This window comes from Phaethon lepturus, unplaced genomic scaffold (genome assembly GCF_000687285.1).
Source record: "Phaethon lepturus isolate BGI_N335 unplaced genomic scaffold, ASM68728v1 scaffold6466, whole genome shotgun sequence".
In the NCBI taxonomy this organism is placed as follows: domain Eukaryota; kingdom Metazoa; phylum Chordata; class Aves; order Phaethontiformes; family Phaethontidae; genus Phaethon; species Phaethon lepturus.
Genome location: NW_010543995.1, coordinates 1 through 16,330, shown reverse-complemented (window position 1 = coordinate 16,330; position 16,330 = coordinate 1). Strand labels below are relative to the sequence as shown.

Genomic DNA, 16,330 nt, shown 5'->3' with positions numbered 1-16,330 from the left:
CCGTCCAGGTCCCACACATGTGTAAAATATTCTCTCCATCACTGCCATTGATATCAGTCTTTCCATACCCTTCCAGCCCCACAACTACACCAGTGATTGTTCCTAAAGCTCCTCAGCTTTGAAGTAATGACAAAATTAATCAAAACCTATTATACTAGCCAGATATTAAACAATACCCACTTTGCACAAGATTCCTGGCCTCTCCCTCAACCTCATACTTTCATTTCTTTTTTTTCCCTCCCATAAAAGCCATATCCTTTCTATTGGCACTTCAGCAGCCCTGCACAGAGCCACAATATTGCTGAAGGGAATGGAGTCAGGCAGTGAAGCCCACGAGGATCTCTGCAAGAGCAGCCTATGCTTTCAATTCTAACCATGTGAAGGAAATGGCTCCCGCTGCTTACTCAAAGCCAGCGCCTGAGTGAGAAGCAGGTAGTAAAAACAGTCCCTGGGCAAGATTGAGCTGATGAGGCAAAACAAGGCATTTATCTCTTTTATAAAAATCCAATGGAACTGGAAGAATTTATACTACAGCTTTGCACTGAAATGACTACCACAGGAAAGTAAGAATCTCCAAAAACCCCGCCTCCCTGCTTGCAACGAGCCAGAGGCTCATGTCATGGCAGGCCAGACACTGCCACTCTGGTACATTCAGTAAACCCCTTGCAGCCATACACAGAAACATGGAAGAGCACCAAAACCAGTGTGTGAAACTGGTATCACGGGCATTAACAGATTTTGGAGTCATGCCCTTCAAGAACTAGACAAGGAATGATATTTATTCACTGAAATATTGTTCTATGCCATGGCTTCCATGCGTAGACCTGTTAACAGAGCCCTTCCCTGAAGATATTGGAGCCCAACTAAAGACAATTTATAGACAAATTCATTTCCCATGGGAGCTCAGTGTAGTGAAGGTAGCCATCCCAAGTGGACCTTTGTTTTACAGGGGACTATACCTTCAGTAAACATTCTGCTCCCTCCAGTAGCATCAGCTGACTGCCAACATCTGGCATCCAGTTACTCCAGGACAGATCCACTTCCACTGATGACTCTAAGGGGTAAGGAACAGAGCTAATGTTTTTGAAAAAGCTGAGTAGGACTACAGAAGAAAGCTTCAAGCACAGAAGAAACTTTGCACTACATACGCAATAAAAAACTATTTACAGAATGGGGAAGTCCAGGGAAGTACCCATTAATGAGGAACCCAAAGCAAGGATCAGCTTTTCAGCCATGTCTGCACTGCATTTTGGAGCTTTACAGAGCCAGTAGCATGTGGCTACCCAAAGACAGCCCCATCTTGACCTGGTATCAGTCTGCATCTTGGTCAGTAAGAATTCTTGAGGTGTTTTTGTAGTACCTTAGAAATTGCTATTTGTCCCCATATTTGACGGCATCATGGTGGTTACAAATGATGGCTGAAAGGCACAGGCTTTACAGGGTCTAAACTTGTCCATCATTCCTCTGTAAAACACATACTTCAATGGTTTCTGTTCCAAATCTACAATTTTTCATCCCAAAGGAGTTCACATCTGTACTTCAGAGATGGGAAATGATTCATAAAGAACTGAACAAAGTCTCATTCTCTGTCATTTATTTACAGGATTTAATTCCTTCTTATTTAAACAGCTAACGCTCACTAACTGGCCTGGTAAGATAAAACAGCATTGGCATAAGTATGTACAAAATTGCCTTGTAGCCACCTTAGGAACAATTGCCATAATGACATTACTGCTGCCTGAATTAGATTAGGTCACAGCAATGGACAAACACTGATAGCTATGATGAGAGAAATAAAAGCCCAGGTTGGAATGACAGTTTAGATAAAGATAAGGAAGAAATGGCCCACAGAGACTCTTATACCACAGCTGCAGGGCAAGGTAAGATTAAAAGACCCCACTCCCACTAGTGGACAGACACAGCTCTACATACCTATTACGGGTCCCACTGCCTGGCACTGATGTGTGCTGATAGTGTAGCTGTTATTGCCAGCAAATGAACTAGGTCCCCCTCACACCAGACAACTGGTAAAAGATTAATGAGATCTAAAATAGATATATATTGTTTCTATATGCCATGTGTGAACTTTTTAGACCTTTGTGACATTCTATAGACTGTCATCAGTGTAAAAGTAAAGCATTCACAGTCGGTCATCTCCAGTAGATGGAGCTTTAAGAAAAGCTACAAATACATTTGTTATAATAATGGAATTAGCTATATGGCATCTTGAAAGCAGGTATGAGCTTTTGCGCAGCCTCCTTTTTGAAATGAACACCAATAAGGGTTTGTTATCATGACATTTTACGTAGATACGCAGATTGCCCTCCTTGCTCGACATTCAGTAAATCCCTGCACTGGCTACTGAAGTAGGATCACATTTATTTTCCTGAACCTGACTCATAGGCCTGTCTGACCTTTTTAAATTGCTGAAACACTGTCTTCACATTTTAGTTTTGCCATTTCAAGCCTAAGCCAAACCTTTGAGCCTTATGACCAGGAAGGACCGGAAAACCACCTTGGAAAATACAAGGATTACAAGCACAGCAAACATCAAAGGCAGATGCAGAGCAAACATTTTACTGAAAATTGTGCCAGCAGGGTTTTGGAAGTAAAGCCAATAAAAACCATGAAGTTTCCTGAAATAAAAGTCCAGCAATAACAGTGGATTTAGGGATCATGCTGAAGACTCAGCACACAGCACAGGGTGGGAGGATAGCATTAAGGACTTCTAGTCTTTAATTATAGGCTGACAGAGCAAATATTTCCATGCTGTTTTGAGGACCATTTACTGAAAGGTCTGTATACTTTTTGGGTTAAAAAGGACCACATTACCCAGAATCCACAGCAGGTAGGTGACTGTATGCAGACAATGGAGACATGGGGGGGAAAAACACCACCACAATTTAGCACAGAACAGAAGACAAGGCAGTGAAAGTGCAAAAGCAAGGAATACTATAAGGGAAGGAAAGAGGAGAACAAAGCATGAAAATAAAAAGACAAAAGAGCAAAACACAATTTTGACCTACCTGCAGGGATCCTAGGCTTATATTACTAGGTAGTAAAAGACCTTTCAAGAGAGCACCTTTTTGAGACCACTGTACTAGCCCAGGCATAGTTCAGTGCCCAGCAAGGGAAGACTTCCCTTCTTCCAATACAGGTACCAAATTGGGGAAAAAAAAGGAGAAAAAAAAAAAATCTAGCAAAACAATGCACACAGAACTAAAAGCAAGGACAGACTGATCTGAACCATGTCACAGACATTGCACTGTGCACAGTTCTTGTCCCCACATGTCTAAAAGATCACTGACAAGCTAGAAGAGACACACAGAAGATTAGTCTAAATTTGCCTAAAGTCTTGGAACAGCTTTTCTTTGAGATAAAAAATAATATACACCAGGTTCTTTAGCTTGGAAAAATACAACAGGGAGAATGTGTAAGATGTCTGTAAGACTACAAATGGCTTAGAGAAAGAAACAGCAGTGATTATACATTGTTTCTTAGCCTGCAGGAACTCAGGAGATTCAGGGGATCAAAGGCAGCAAAAGATGCAAAACATAGCCAGTGGTTCCCCACAGTCCCACTCCCACATCAAGACAGAGAGAGAGGTCCAAAAGCAATTAGACAAATTCCTGAAAGGATCATTCATCAGGAGCTAGTGACACAGTGATAAGCCATCTGTGGCTCCTAAACCAGAAGTCCTGGAAGCTGAAGGCTTGCAGGGACAGGAACACTTTGAGAGGAAAAGGACTGTAAGAAGGTGGGATAAGAGCAGAATTTGGTTTTGAGCAAACACATCCAGTCTTGAATGTGTGGCATATTTGTTTGCCTCAACTCATTAACTGGTATAGAAATCCTAGTTATACCATCCCCCTTTAAATACATGGCAACACCTTTGCACAATGGTGATTTCAGGAAAAGAAAAAGGCCACCTCTGGAAGTCTGGCTCAGATCACACATCTAATCAGCCCTTTGCTATTAGATTTCACCTGAAACTACTTCCTGAGTGAGAAACTGGCAAATCTTAAGGTGTATGCATCTTCAGCCACAAGGTTTCCCCCCTTCACCATCAGGACTTAGCATTTAAATACTAGAAAGCAGATACGTTTTGCTAGCTTGAAGAAATGTATCAATGCAATGCACAGAAAGTTGTCAGTCCTGCAGGGAGATGAGCAGCCGACTCCCTTGACAGTCAGGGGAAGCTCAGTCACTTGGCTCTTTGCAGGGCTATGCTCTACAGACCTAAACCAGTATTAGCTGACATCAGAAGGGAGCACTGGATCAGTCCCCACCTGTGGAAGTTACTGTCCAGTACCAGAAACAAAAACTTCATCTCTCTCATGATTATTAGAGCTGGAGAACCTCTAAATCCAGCACCACAAACACATGCATACATGTACCATTAAAAATAACCCACAGACCACTACCCCCGTTAACTTTCCACAGATACTTAGTCTGTTGCACTTATTAACAAAAGATGACGCATTAAGCAATGGCAATTTGTTACAGGTCAGGCCCACTCCTAAAGGTACCGCGTGGATGAGCCACTAGCTCCTAGCTGTACAGTAATCATGCAGCAGTTCTCAGTACAAGGCTATAGCATCCAGTTACAAATCGATAGGCAACTGCTTAGGACTGGCTCTAGAAAGGAAACAAAACTCCTGCCAACATTTAGAAACTTAGAACATTTAGAACAATTTAGAAACCACTTCACTGTTTAAAGTTAGATGGGAGCATCCCAAATTGGAAATCAACCTGCTCTGTTTCTGCCTCTAGACAGAGAGGCTGTCAATGATTTAATTAGCCTATATGCTCAATTAAAAACAATGAATGAAAGGAAACAATGATGATGGTCTCTCAAAGTCATCCTCAGATATACAAATTCTAAGTTCTGTATTGTGCCAGCCCTTTTTAAGGATTCAGGGATAACATGCAGAAGACATATTATGCTCCTTTCCATGTTGAAAGGCTTGGTAATCAGATTGGTGGATACAGCTGAAACTCTGTGCCTAATGAAAGCAAACCTACCAAATTCTCTTTTTCTGGGAAAAAAAAATGAGCTGGGTAGCAGGACAAAACTCATTCTGAGCAGAAGATGCAATTCCAAACAAGTCAATACAAAACCTTAGACTACAGCACACAGTTGCGCTGCATAGTTGTTTCCCAGCACCTCTGGAGACAAACTCCCAAGCTCTCCTTTACACACAGAACTACAGAATCACATCAGACAACTTCAGTGTGTGTGTGCAACTCCCTGTCTTTGTTACTGAAGCATTTCCTGTGGACTTGACTTCTAATTATTATTGGTTTAATACAAACTGTTCATTTTCACAGAACATAGAGGTACTCTGAAGTATTAAAGTCTAAAAGGCAAGTCACATGTCTCGGTTTTTTCCCTTACTGAAGTACAGTTCTCTAATTCTCCTTAAAATAGGATTAGTTTTCTTCCTGAGACTGTGAAGAATAAAGCACTGTCTTTTTCTCTTCCAGGATTTATTTTTGGCTGGGTGCTTTATGTAACACATTAATTTACAAAAGATGTAAGACCTTCAGCGACGCAGTGGTGCCGAGTGCTTTATTTTTTGCGTCGTGTGGTTTCCCTGTATTCCTTTTATCTAAGGTAGCATGAATTCCACTTTGCAGCTTCATTCAATATTCAATACAACTGGGCCACAGAGAGATGCTTGGAAAGTTAACGCTGCCAAACTCACCAAAACTATATAGTTACGTGACCCAAGGACCTACCCGTGACTTTAGGGGAGCTGCATAAATTCAAGTCCACTGAGCATCTGCCCCACTGGATCACAACATCTATAAAAAATTGGTAGGATTTGAAACATTTAACCTTTTTTTTCCTCTAGTGTAGACTAGAGAATTAAGAAAAATCTAGTGTTTTGATCATATTTGAGAGTGTACTTAGTTAAAAATCATCAATTAAAAAAAATACACATTCACTTGAAAATAGGTGCGCCTCTGCTTTTGATAAGCTAAACAGATCCACTTGCCTTGACAAATAACTGGATGTTTATACCAGTATCAGGGATAAACCAGAAAATTGCTAAAAACAGAACTTTTGGAAAGGCTAAAAAGATGACAGTTGCACCCAAAAAGGCATAATACAACCAAGCTTGAAAGACTCTTTATTTCCATAACAAAATCAAATCCCAGCATGGCTGTAATTCCCAGACAAAAACAAATACATCACCAACAAGCAACATTAGCCACTTTATACTAAGATCCATATAGTAAACAACGAGCAGCCAACACTCCTGATAAGTATTCCCACATCAGCCTTGGGGATTGTTTAGCATCATTTCTCAACAGCAGTAAACTGACACAGGATTTAGCTCAGTAATCCCCACCGCCAGCTGAAAAAAAAAAAAAAAAAAAATCACTAGCCCTCTAAGTTCCAAGCATGCAAGGCTGGTGGCATCAGAAACAGGTAACATTGCTCACTAGAGGGCAGCAGGAAACAAACCAAAACCAATAAAAATCCACTAATTCCCAAAATAGAGGCCATGATCTTCATCAAGGCCAAGGCAGTTATGGTCACAGGTCACCTACCTTAAAAAACCAATTAATTCTGACAATGTTTGGGATCACAGTTCAAACTGGAAGTGGATTTGCAAGTAGGACAGCATATTAACTTCCTGCAGTCAAAGGAGACTTCGTTAACAGTACAAAGCACCTTTGTACAGCACCCTCCCCTTCACCTCCACATTGAGCCAAAAAGTAAAATATTCTTAGGGTGATCTATATCTTTTTGGTAAAGAGAGACCATCAGAGGTTTCTGTGCCTAACCACAGCAGCCGGAAGTGCACGTACAAGTCCGTTTTAGCACAGCTTTGGCTTAGTCTGAAAGTGATTTAAAATATCCCACATGCTTTGGATTTACAAAGTTACACAGACCTCTTAAATGAGACTATATATAAAGGTCTTTAGCCTTCAAGTCATCTTCAGCATGGCTAGACAAAAAGCCGTTTTGGAAATTCTGCTACTTTGGTGATAGTCATAGCTGAGATGGCCAAGCTACAATTTTGATATCAAGTAATGAATGAATACAGTAAGTTCTGGCCTGAACTGAACCTTCAAGCACCCGTAAGTGCCAGTCCTGAAAGGTTGCTGCTGACATGACAAGTACAGCCTGCTCCTTTCATTTTCAGCTTCTATGTCAGCACTTGTGCACAACTCCCATACAGAAAAAGCACAAACCATGCCAGACTTCTTCAGTAAACACAGCCCACTTTTGAAAAACAGATTAAGCAACTCTTGACAGGCAAGTGGATATGGTAAACAGGAGAGAGCATTTAAGGACAAGTTAGAACACATGCACCAACATTAGCGTGACTCCTCAGTTGCCAATAAAAGACATAGCAACCCACTGCAAAACTAGGCATGTAAATTCACTGGGTATGTGTAGCATTTTTTTCAGAGGAATCCAAATTGCCTATAGAACTGACAGCTGTGTTAACAGGCTGGAAATCTCTGCTTTGTTTAACATACATGCTTGGTTGACTGAAAACACAGAAAGCAACTGGAACAGTCCAAAAATCATGATGGCTTTTATTTTTAAAATGGGATAACCTTGTAATCGGGTGTCCTCTTGATCTGAGTGGCAATTTCAGCAGCAGTGCGGTGGCTCAGGCTGGACTGACTTTCCTGGAGCCACTGAGTCTCCAGTGAAATGATTGTGCTCCATTTCCCCCAAGCTCTCATGACTTGTTCCAAACAGACTATTTTTGAGGGAAGCCTACAAAACCCACAACTGATCAAAAACAACCTACAGCCTGGCTCCCCACAAAAGAAAAGTGATTAATACTCTTAACACTACTTTTTCCAGAAACCACCATTCTGGAAAGACTGTAACCCCATACGAAAGACAGGACACGCTGCAGACTGTTGTATCTTGGCATATACCTGTGTGGTTGCCAGAAAGAGCAGCTGTCCCCATCTTATCCACACAAATATTCACGTGGCTGCCCAGCAAGCTGGGTCAATTTCCTGAGCTGACTCCTCATGGCCACCTGAGTAGCAGTGCTAAGGACGGAACAGGAATAAGAAGCACAATCAGCATGGGACTCTCGGTGCATTAGAGAGGTCGAGGTAGTCTATAGAAAATAACTAAAGTAATCCTGGGCTCAAACCTGAAGCAAACTGCAGGAACAGAAGTAAGTGCTTTTGGAGAGGCAACTGAAGGTTGAACACCTCTATCCTCCCAAATTGGCTTCTATTTTCCCCCCCCCCCCCAAAAGCTAGCCAGCTTTTAGATACTCACAGGCCTCTCCAATCACATGGTGAACTCTGTCTTCCTTCACCACCCCATCTCCCCAGCCTTCCTTCCTACTTCATCACCTTCCTACTTCACCATCCTTCCTCTCCTACTGTCACCCTTCTTTATTTTCTCTGTTCCTGTGACGCTAGGTTTTCCTCTTCCACTGGGTGACCCTGTCTACCCATCCATTCTCCTGAAGACAAAGCCTTTTAACTACTTTTCATTACAAAGAAAAAGCGATTAAGGGAGAAGCTACAGGACAAACAAGGAGACCCATCACCCCAAGCTTGCTAGCCACAGGGAACAGCCAGGAAGGCAGATGGGGCTGAACTCTGCCCATGCTTCAGACAGGCAGTCTCCCAAGCATGGTGCCATGGCTGAGTTCTCAAACACTGCCTCCAAGCTTGGCAGAACCACGCCAGGGCTGCGCTGGCAAACCCAGCTCTATCAGACCACCGAGCATGGGCAGAGCCCAGGATCCTGCCTGCACCAATCTGTAGAGCACATATGTAGTCTATTCTCTAACCCTTTTTTAGGCTGCATTTTTTCAGGCACTATTTTTTCAGACACAATTTTTTCAAGGCTATGTTTCCACTGTCCCTGGTACGCTCTGGTTCAGTGCCCTACAAGAAAAAGTGACTTATTTCATTGGAAACAACCTTTATTAGCTGCCTTTCAAATATTAATCCAAATAATTTGAGGCTTCCCCACATACACACCTGAGCGCTACCAAGTAAGAAATCTTGCTGGCAATTTTTCTTAATCCAAAGGAAGTAGTAAGGTACTGCTGCAGCATTGTGCTATTGAGTGACATGGGTTAGAAACAGTATAAACAATGACTTTTTGGTATTATTCTTTTTCAGTATGGAGTTAAAAAAGAAAAAAAGGAAGCATACTGAAAAGTTTACTGATCCAATTTAATTTTCTCTGTCTTTCGCTGCTTAAACACTTGAACTCTCTCTGACAACAAGCTAAAAGTAGGCATGTTTGTTGCAAAGGCAGAACCCTCACTCCCACACAAATCATAAACCCACTCATTTATACATAACTTAGACATTTAGCAGTCTTCCCACAGGACTATTGTTTTCCTGCCTAGGGATTCCTGCTTTCCTAACGCCCTGTTTTCACAGCTAATGGGTACCATCTTCTGGTATTACAAGTGATAGAGCCTCTCTAGACTAATACAACCTATTACAAGTGACTCAGGCACTAGGAATATCTCCATAACCATTTCAGACTCCTGAGGCTGTGATGGCATGGTATTTCAGTCAGTCTCAGTCCAGTTCATGTGAAAGGTGTTAGACACAGCCTGTGCTGTCAGTCTGCTTCTTTGGTAAGGAAGCTAATGGCCTTTTGGAAATGCTTTTGAATCACTAAGGAAGACCCCCACCCCTAATAAAAATATTTCAAGTTTGATGAGAGGACCCGTCATCCAACCTGCCCAACGCCTAGGATGCAATCTTCTGGTCATACTGTAGGGTGCAAGCTATAGCCAATTTACCTTGTGTCACAGCAGTTTACAAGATCTCATGAGAAAACAAACAAGCAAAGGAGTTTCCTTTCCCAGGATATGTTTGACAGAACTTGCTTGTCCAAGAACATCTGACACAGGCAGACTGTTTTTAAAGCCATCCTCCTGCCTCTTCTGCCACACTGGCCAAACTCAATGGCTAGGAAAGCAGAAGCTGCATCAAAAAAGAGAGTTTAGGTGAATATGTACAATGGTTTGATGCTGTTATAAGGAGAAAGGAACTGAGATGTTCAGAGCATGAACTGAGTCCAATGTGATACTTGGTTATTTCATTACCAGGAGCACAAGGTAAGGAACCATTTTACAGCATGTATCCCACAGTTATTGCCAAGTGGTTTCAGCTGCGAGAGGTTTCTAAAACAAGTGATGAAGGAGAGGGTTCACAGACCTGGTCTGCCCTCCTCAGCACACCTGGTATCCTCACCAACACCAGGGAGTGTTTGAGACAGCAAAGCAGCAGGATCTGGCCTCTCAGCATATCTTGGTACTGAGCTTCAGCTACATATTCCACATATGCACGGTAAACAACTTGCCCAATGCTGTCATTTGAGTTTAGAGCAGCATATCTTCATTTCCACATGTCACTGCCGCTATGGCTCAGACCAGTGGTCATGCAGCTCCTTTAAGCATCCCATTCATCACAGCAATCAAGTCCTGTTGCCCTGGGCCACATTAAATGGTCTTTGAGCAACCAACCCGCCCTACACACATTGCAGGAATTGCCTCACAGCTCCCAGAATTTCTTCATACCTGCAACAAAGGGCTTGTGAAATCTGAGTAGACAAATGCCTTCCAGCCTGTCTCACTATTAGAGGAACTGTCCCATCCTCCTCTCCCACAACAGCGGAAAAGGCTTGCTCAGGACATTCCTCATAGTGGTCATCACCACTCTTACGTGCAAAAAATAAAGCAAAACCTCAAAACAAGATACACTATTCCTCTAATGCAATATGGATCATTGAATGAGATATGGATCATGGTTTAAAGTAGAGGTTACAGCAGAAGATTCGCATCATTAGAAACATAAGACACTTCACTTCCTGGTCTGCATAAGAAAACCAAAGCAAGGATTGGTTTGCAGATTTCATTACTGTTCTAGATGTCCCACAGTCAGAGGTGAAGACAACTGCACAGGCAAGTAGTCAATATCAACAGAGCTACATTAGTTTGGTAGATCCCACTGCTTACCTGTTTAGCACACAAAATAGTGGAATTCCCACTGAAAAAACTTGCACGTCTAATTCCAAACTGACTTCTTGGAACTAGGCCAAAGTAAACCACAGAGTGCCAGAGGAAGAAGAAGAGCCAAACTTTACTTTTACAATAATTAAGACTCCAAAGCAACCAGAAATGTCAACAGTGATATTTCACCTGCTCAGGTGCCTTGACAAACCATTTCCACACATTATTTGCTGATCAGATTTTACCACCCTCCAATACTAAATATAATTACTACAACCTTTAGCCTAGGCAGTATGAATATATGGCAAAGAAGTGTCACTGGGCCAGTGCATTTTGATTTCACATTTCTTGCCATAAATTCACACTGACTGGGCTGAAGGGTGTAGTAATCAGAATGTACCAGCTATCCCTTGATCTTCTCAGATACACCATTACTCCCCAAGAATCTGGAGTAGTGGCTGATCTAACATGCTTCTTCTGCAGGAATGAGTCCTCCCTGAAGTCAGGAAACTGCTGTCTCCCAAGAGTTGAACTGAAGCAGTTCTCATCACACTCGTGTCATTAGCACAAGCAAACATTCACTGTTATAATTTCAAAGTAACAGGCTACAGAGGCCACATCCTAAGCTCCTGAGTGGAAGATACATGATGAGCACATGAAGAATATAAGGAAAAGTTTAAAACCATTCCTTACTGACAATGGTAATTTGAGACAGTATTTCCTACTGATACCTGGAGGATTGGCTCTGTGGGTTAGTTCAAATAACTCTCTTCGTCTTGAGAACACACTAAACATGAAGAAACAGTGTTGTGAAAACATTAGCAGCTGATAGTATCCTCTGAACTCCCCTCTTGTGTCTCATCGACCCACAGTTCACACTGTATCTCTCAAGCTGGAAGAGAGTGTAGTTCTGGTAAACTGTGTTTTAAGACAAGGAAGATGCACCAGTATCAGACTGCTGTTACTCTGTCAAATGACACAGTCTAAATAGATAATGCACTGGCTACAGAAAGAACATGTGAAGGGGCAGAAGCTGTTACCTGTGGGCAAAGAGGGAAAAGTATCCACAGAATGAAAAAGCTCCTCGCTGTTTTCAGAGCTGTGTTGAGGCAGAAATCGCTCTGCTAGGTCACAAACAGAGGGTAAATCCAATATGCTGCTTTCCTCCGAGTGATGACTTAGTGACGTCTCTTTTCCTTCCATGGTCCCACTGCAGAGACACAAATGCAACTGAGCTGGGTTTTTAGAGCATGAAAACCTAAGCAGAAGTCAACACAAATAATCTGGCATTTTTGCACTGCTGTATGATCTGAGAGAAGCTGTTGTAGCAGATCTGTACTTCATGTAAGAAACTAAGAGCGAATTTAAAGATGTAAAGGAAGAACAACAGCCCTCATCCCGAAGTAGGATAACTAGGAGTCCATAACAAATCTGGCTTTCCTAGAGGCTTCCCAGAAGTACAGATCATAGAATCACAGAATCTTTGGGTTGAAAGGGACCTTTTAAGGTCATCCAGTTCAACCCCCTTGCAGTGAGCAGGGACAGCTTCAACTAGATCAGGGTGCTCAGAGCCCTGTCCAACCTGACCGTGAGTATTTCCAGGGATGAGGCATCTACTACCTCTCTGGGCAACCTGTGACAGTGTTTCACCACCCTCACTGTGAAAAATTTCTTCTTTACATCTAGTCAAAATCTACCCTCTCTTAGTTTAAAACCATTATCCCTTGTCTTATCGCAACTGGCCCTGCTACAAAGTCTGTCCCCATTTTTCTCCTAAGCCCCCTTTAAGTACTGGAAGGCTGCAAGAAGGTCTCCCCAGACCCTTCTCTTCTCCAGGCTGAGCAACCCCAACTCTCTCAGCCTGTCCTCACAGGCATTTTGGTGGCCCTCCTCTGGACTTGCTCCAACAGGTCCATGTCTGTCCTGTGCTGAGGGCTCCAGAGCTGGACACAGGACTCCAGGTGGAGTCTCACCAGAGTGGAGTAGAGGGGCAGAATCACGTCCCTTGACCTGCTGGCCACGCTTCTTTGGATACGGCCCAGGATACCATTAGCCTTACTGGGCTGCAAGCACACATTGCTGGCTCATGTCCGGCTTTTCATCCACCAGTACCCCCAAGTCCTTCTCAGCAGGGCTGCTCTCAATCCCTTCATTCCCCAGCCTGTATTGATACTCGGGGTTGCCCCGACCCAGGTGTAGGACCCTGCACTTGGCCTTGTTGAACCTCATGAGGTTCACAGAGGCCCATTCCTTAAGCTTGTCCAGGTCCCTCTGGATGGCATCCCGTCCTTCAGGCATGTCAACAGCACCTGCTGTCATCTGCAAATTTGCTGAGGGTGCACTTGATCCCACTGTCTATGCCATCGATGAAGATATTAAACAGTACTGATCCCAAAATGGACCCCTGAGGGACACCACTCCTCACTGATCTCCATCTGGACATTCAGCCATTGACCACTCCCCTCTGGATGCAACCATCCAACCAATTCCTCATCCACCAAACAGTTCACCCATCAAATCCTTATTTCTCCAATTTAGAGAGAAGGATGTTGTGGGGGACCGCGTCAAAGGCCTTGCAGAAGTCCACACAGATGACAGTGGTAGCCTTCCCTTGTCCACTGATGTGGTCATTCCATCATAGAAGGCCGCTAGGTTCGTCAAGCAGAACTTGCCCTTGGGGAAACTGTGCTGGCTGTCCCGAATCACTTCCCTGTCCTCCATGTGCCTTAGCATAGCTTCTAGGAGGATCTGTTCCATGATCTTCCCAGGCACAGAGGTGAGTCTGATGGGTTGTTAGTTCCCAGGGTTCTCCTTGCTACCTTTTTTAAAAATGGGTGCAATGTTTCCCTTTTTCCAGTCTCCAGGGACTTCACTTGACTGACAAGACTTTTCAGGTATCATGGAGATTTATATCATTCACTGATTCAGGACCCAAAACTAGAAGGCTCTGGAATATATTCCCTTCAGGGTATACTATGTGAGAAATTTAAAAGGAAACTGATTTTCCACTGATTCTTCTAGAAGTCACAAGTTAAACCCATCCCTCCTGGCTCTGTTCATGAAGTTCATCACGCTCACTAGCAGAAGGAAAGAGCATCTTAAAATTTGATAGTCTCAATTTCACAGGGATGGCAAGGATTTCCTGGTGTGGAGACACTAGGGCAGCTGTGTTGTATACCCTGTGCACTGCACTTTGGAAAGCTGCAGCTGAAACATCCCCACATCCCAACACCCTTTTCTTGAGCTCCCTGAAGCAGTCCACCACTGCAGAGGGCAGGAACACAGCTGGGTGGAGAGCAGGGCAGGACTGGTACTATCCAGCTCCACACCAAGGGCCACAGTGGTCCACTGGTCAGGCAATGGCTTGACCAAGGCAACACACTCTTATCTCAGGGGTGTTGTAAGTGAGGAATGTTACAGCCACAGAGGCCAAAGAAATCCTTAGAAGGGATTAGTACTGAAAAATGAAGTAAATACTCCCATGCAGATTTGTTTTAAAAAATCACAGCATTCCTTAGGTGCTTCTGTGTTGAGTAAACTTGTAGCTAAGATGCACCCCTGACCTTTGCAGAATGCTGACTAACTTGCTAATGAACAGAGTGGAGATGTTGGCTCTGATACCGGAGGAGACCAGCTGCCTTGCCTCGGAGGGACAAGCAAGGCCAGTGCATTCACAGAAAGCTTCCAGGTGAAACAGAGTGGAAGGTTTAAAACAAAACAAAGCACACAACCCTCTGCCCCCCAACACTCACATCAGAGTGAAGCTTCTCCTCCATTGCTTCATGTCCCAAAACACAGATGATCTATGCATAAGGAACACAGAGGAGAAACTTTCCTCAAGTATTGTTTTCATGATTTGTGCTGCTTCTTAAGTACATGAATATTTTAGAGAACAAAACTGCCTATTTCAGTCCTTGGGCAAGAAATAAAAAACCCACACCAAAAACCCAACAAATCCTATCCCTCCAAGGGCAAGTGGGAAATTGTAGCAAGAGGAGCTGCTGGTGTGGTACTATAGCAGCTTAAAGCTGTCATTGATACGGGCTGCTGTGATCCTGGCCGTCTCTGCCAGCTGCCTCTGCTGGCCTCCTTCGTCATATTGCCACAACAGAGCTAAAAACACGTGCAGCCATGTGATGATCAAGTTCAGATAAGCCAAATCAACTTTTTTTTTTATACAAAAAGTTTTCCCTTGGGTCAGCTCCCGCTAGTCCTCTAACAATTTCAGAGTGCAGTTTGACCACGTAAGGCAGCATTAAGTCAAGGCTACAGCACTTCTACTCCCAAAACTGATGGAGAGACTTGCTTGTGAGGATAAGCAAGACCTTAGATCAGCCCTGGACCTTCAGGCACATGGAAGAGACACACTATTACCTCTGTGCCATACCTGGGAACAGCACTGATGCCCATGCAGTCCCTTTGGACAGTGTCCAGCAGCAAACAGTCTGTCACTGCTTCAGGATCCCCTCCTTCTTCCTTCATGGGTTGTCAATCCCAGCTCACTGGAATGAAACAAACAGGTTGGTTACATGCTTCACATCAGCTGACTGGGCTGATGGACAGTGTGACCTTTCAAAGCACATATGCCAGCTGATGTCAACAGTCCGTCACCATGTATACCACTGTTTGTCAGGTCTGGCACAGATAAAGTTTTTTTCTAGGAATCAGAAATAGCACATCTAGTGATGCCTTTGAATCTTTTGACAGTGATGGAGACCTCCTGGAAAGGGGTTGGTACATTCTAGAAATAAACCAAGATTTTCTTTACAAGGAGCTGCCAGATGGGCTGTTTATTCAAAGCCTGTGAAGAAAAGAAGCAAAATTACAGCTGGCATCCTTCCCTCCCTCTTGCAGAGGAGCAGGTATTTCCCCAACAGGTTTATCTAGCGGTGTGTTGACACCAACGCTGATAGCCTGTGCTGCGTCAAACCTCAACCAGGAAATGCGTTTTAAGAGGGCCATGTAATGCAGCCTGCGGAGCAAGCCACAGATGCAGGAAACCCAAATCCTGTTTCCCACCCTCTGACATTACCTCATCATTTTCAGTGAGCAACCAGGACAAACATACTTTCTGGAGGAAACTGGCTTTGCCTCCAGGCCACCCTCGACTGGTGGCACCCTAAGGGGAATTTTCTGGACAAACACATGCCACTGGTCCTGTGTGAACATGCTGCATCAATGGTGCGCCGCGGCATGTGCGATGGGCACGTCGGCGGGTGTGAGGCGCTGGCCTTACCGGCTGCCCGTCTCAGCTGGTTTTGGGGATCGCAGGAGAGGGGTCTTCTTCCTCCCAGTCTAACTTCTTTCGCCCTTTCCTGCAGGCAGAGACACGCGTTATTCCACCAGCC

General features: G+C 43.7%; 1 protein-coding gene across 1 annotated transcript in view; it reads right to left on the bottom strand.

Moving 5' to 3' along the window:
- LOC104621899 (chromosome unknown open reading frame, human C20orf196) overlaps positions 1 to 15,367 on the bottom strand; it is a 44,833-nt gene extending 29,466 nt beyond the window's left edge. The window contains exons 1-2 of the mRNA XM_010288523.1: positions 15,357 to 15,367; positions 12,023 to 12,192 (exon numbers count right to left, since the gene is read on the bottom strand). Of these exons, the coding sequence (XP_010286825.1) occupies positions 12,023 to 12,192; positions 15,357 to 15,367 (181 nt within the window). The remainder of the gene's footprint in view (positions 1 to 12,022; positions 12,193 to 15,356) is intronic.
- Positions 15,368 to 16,330: the final 963 nt, after the last annotated feature.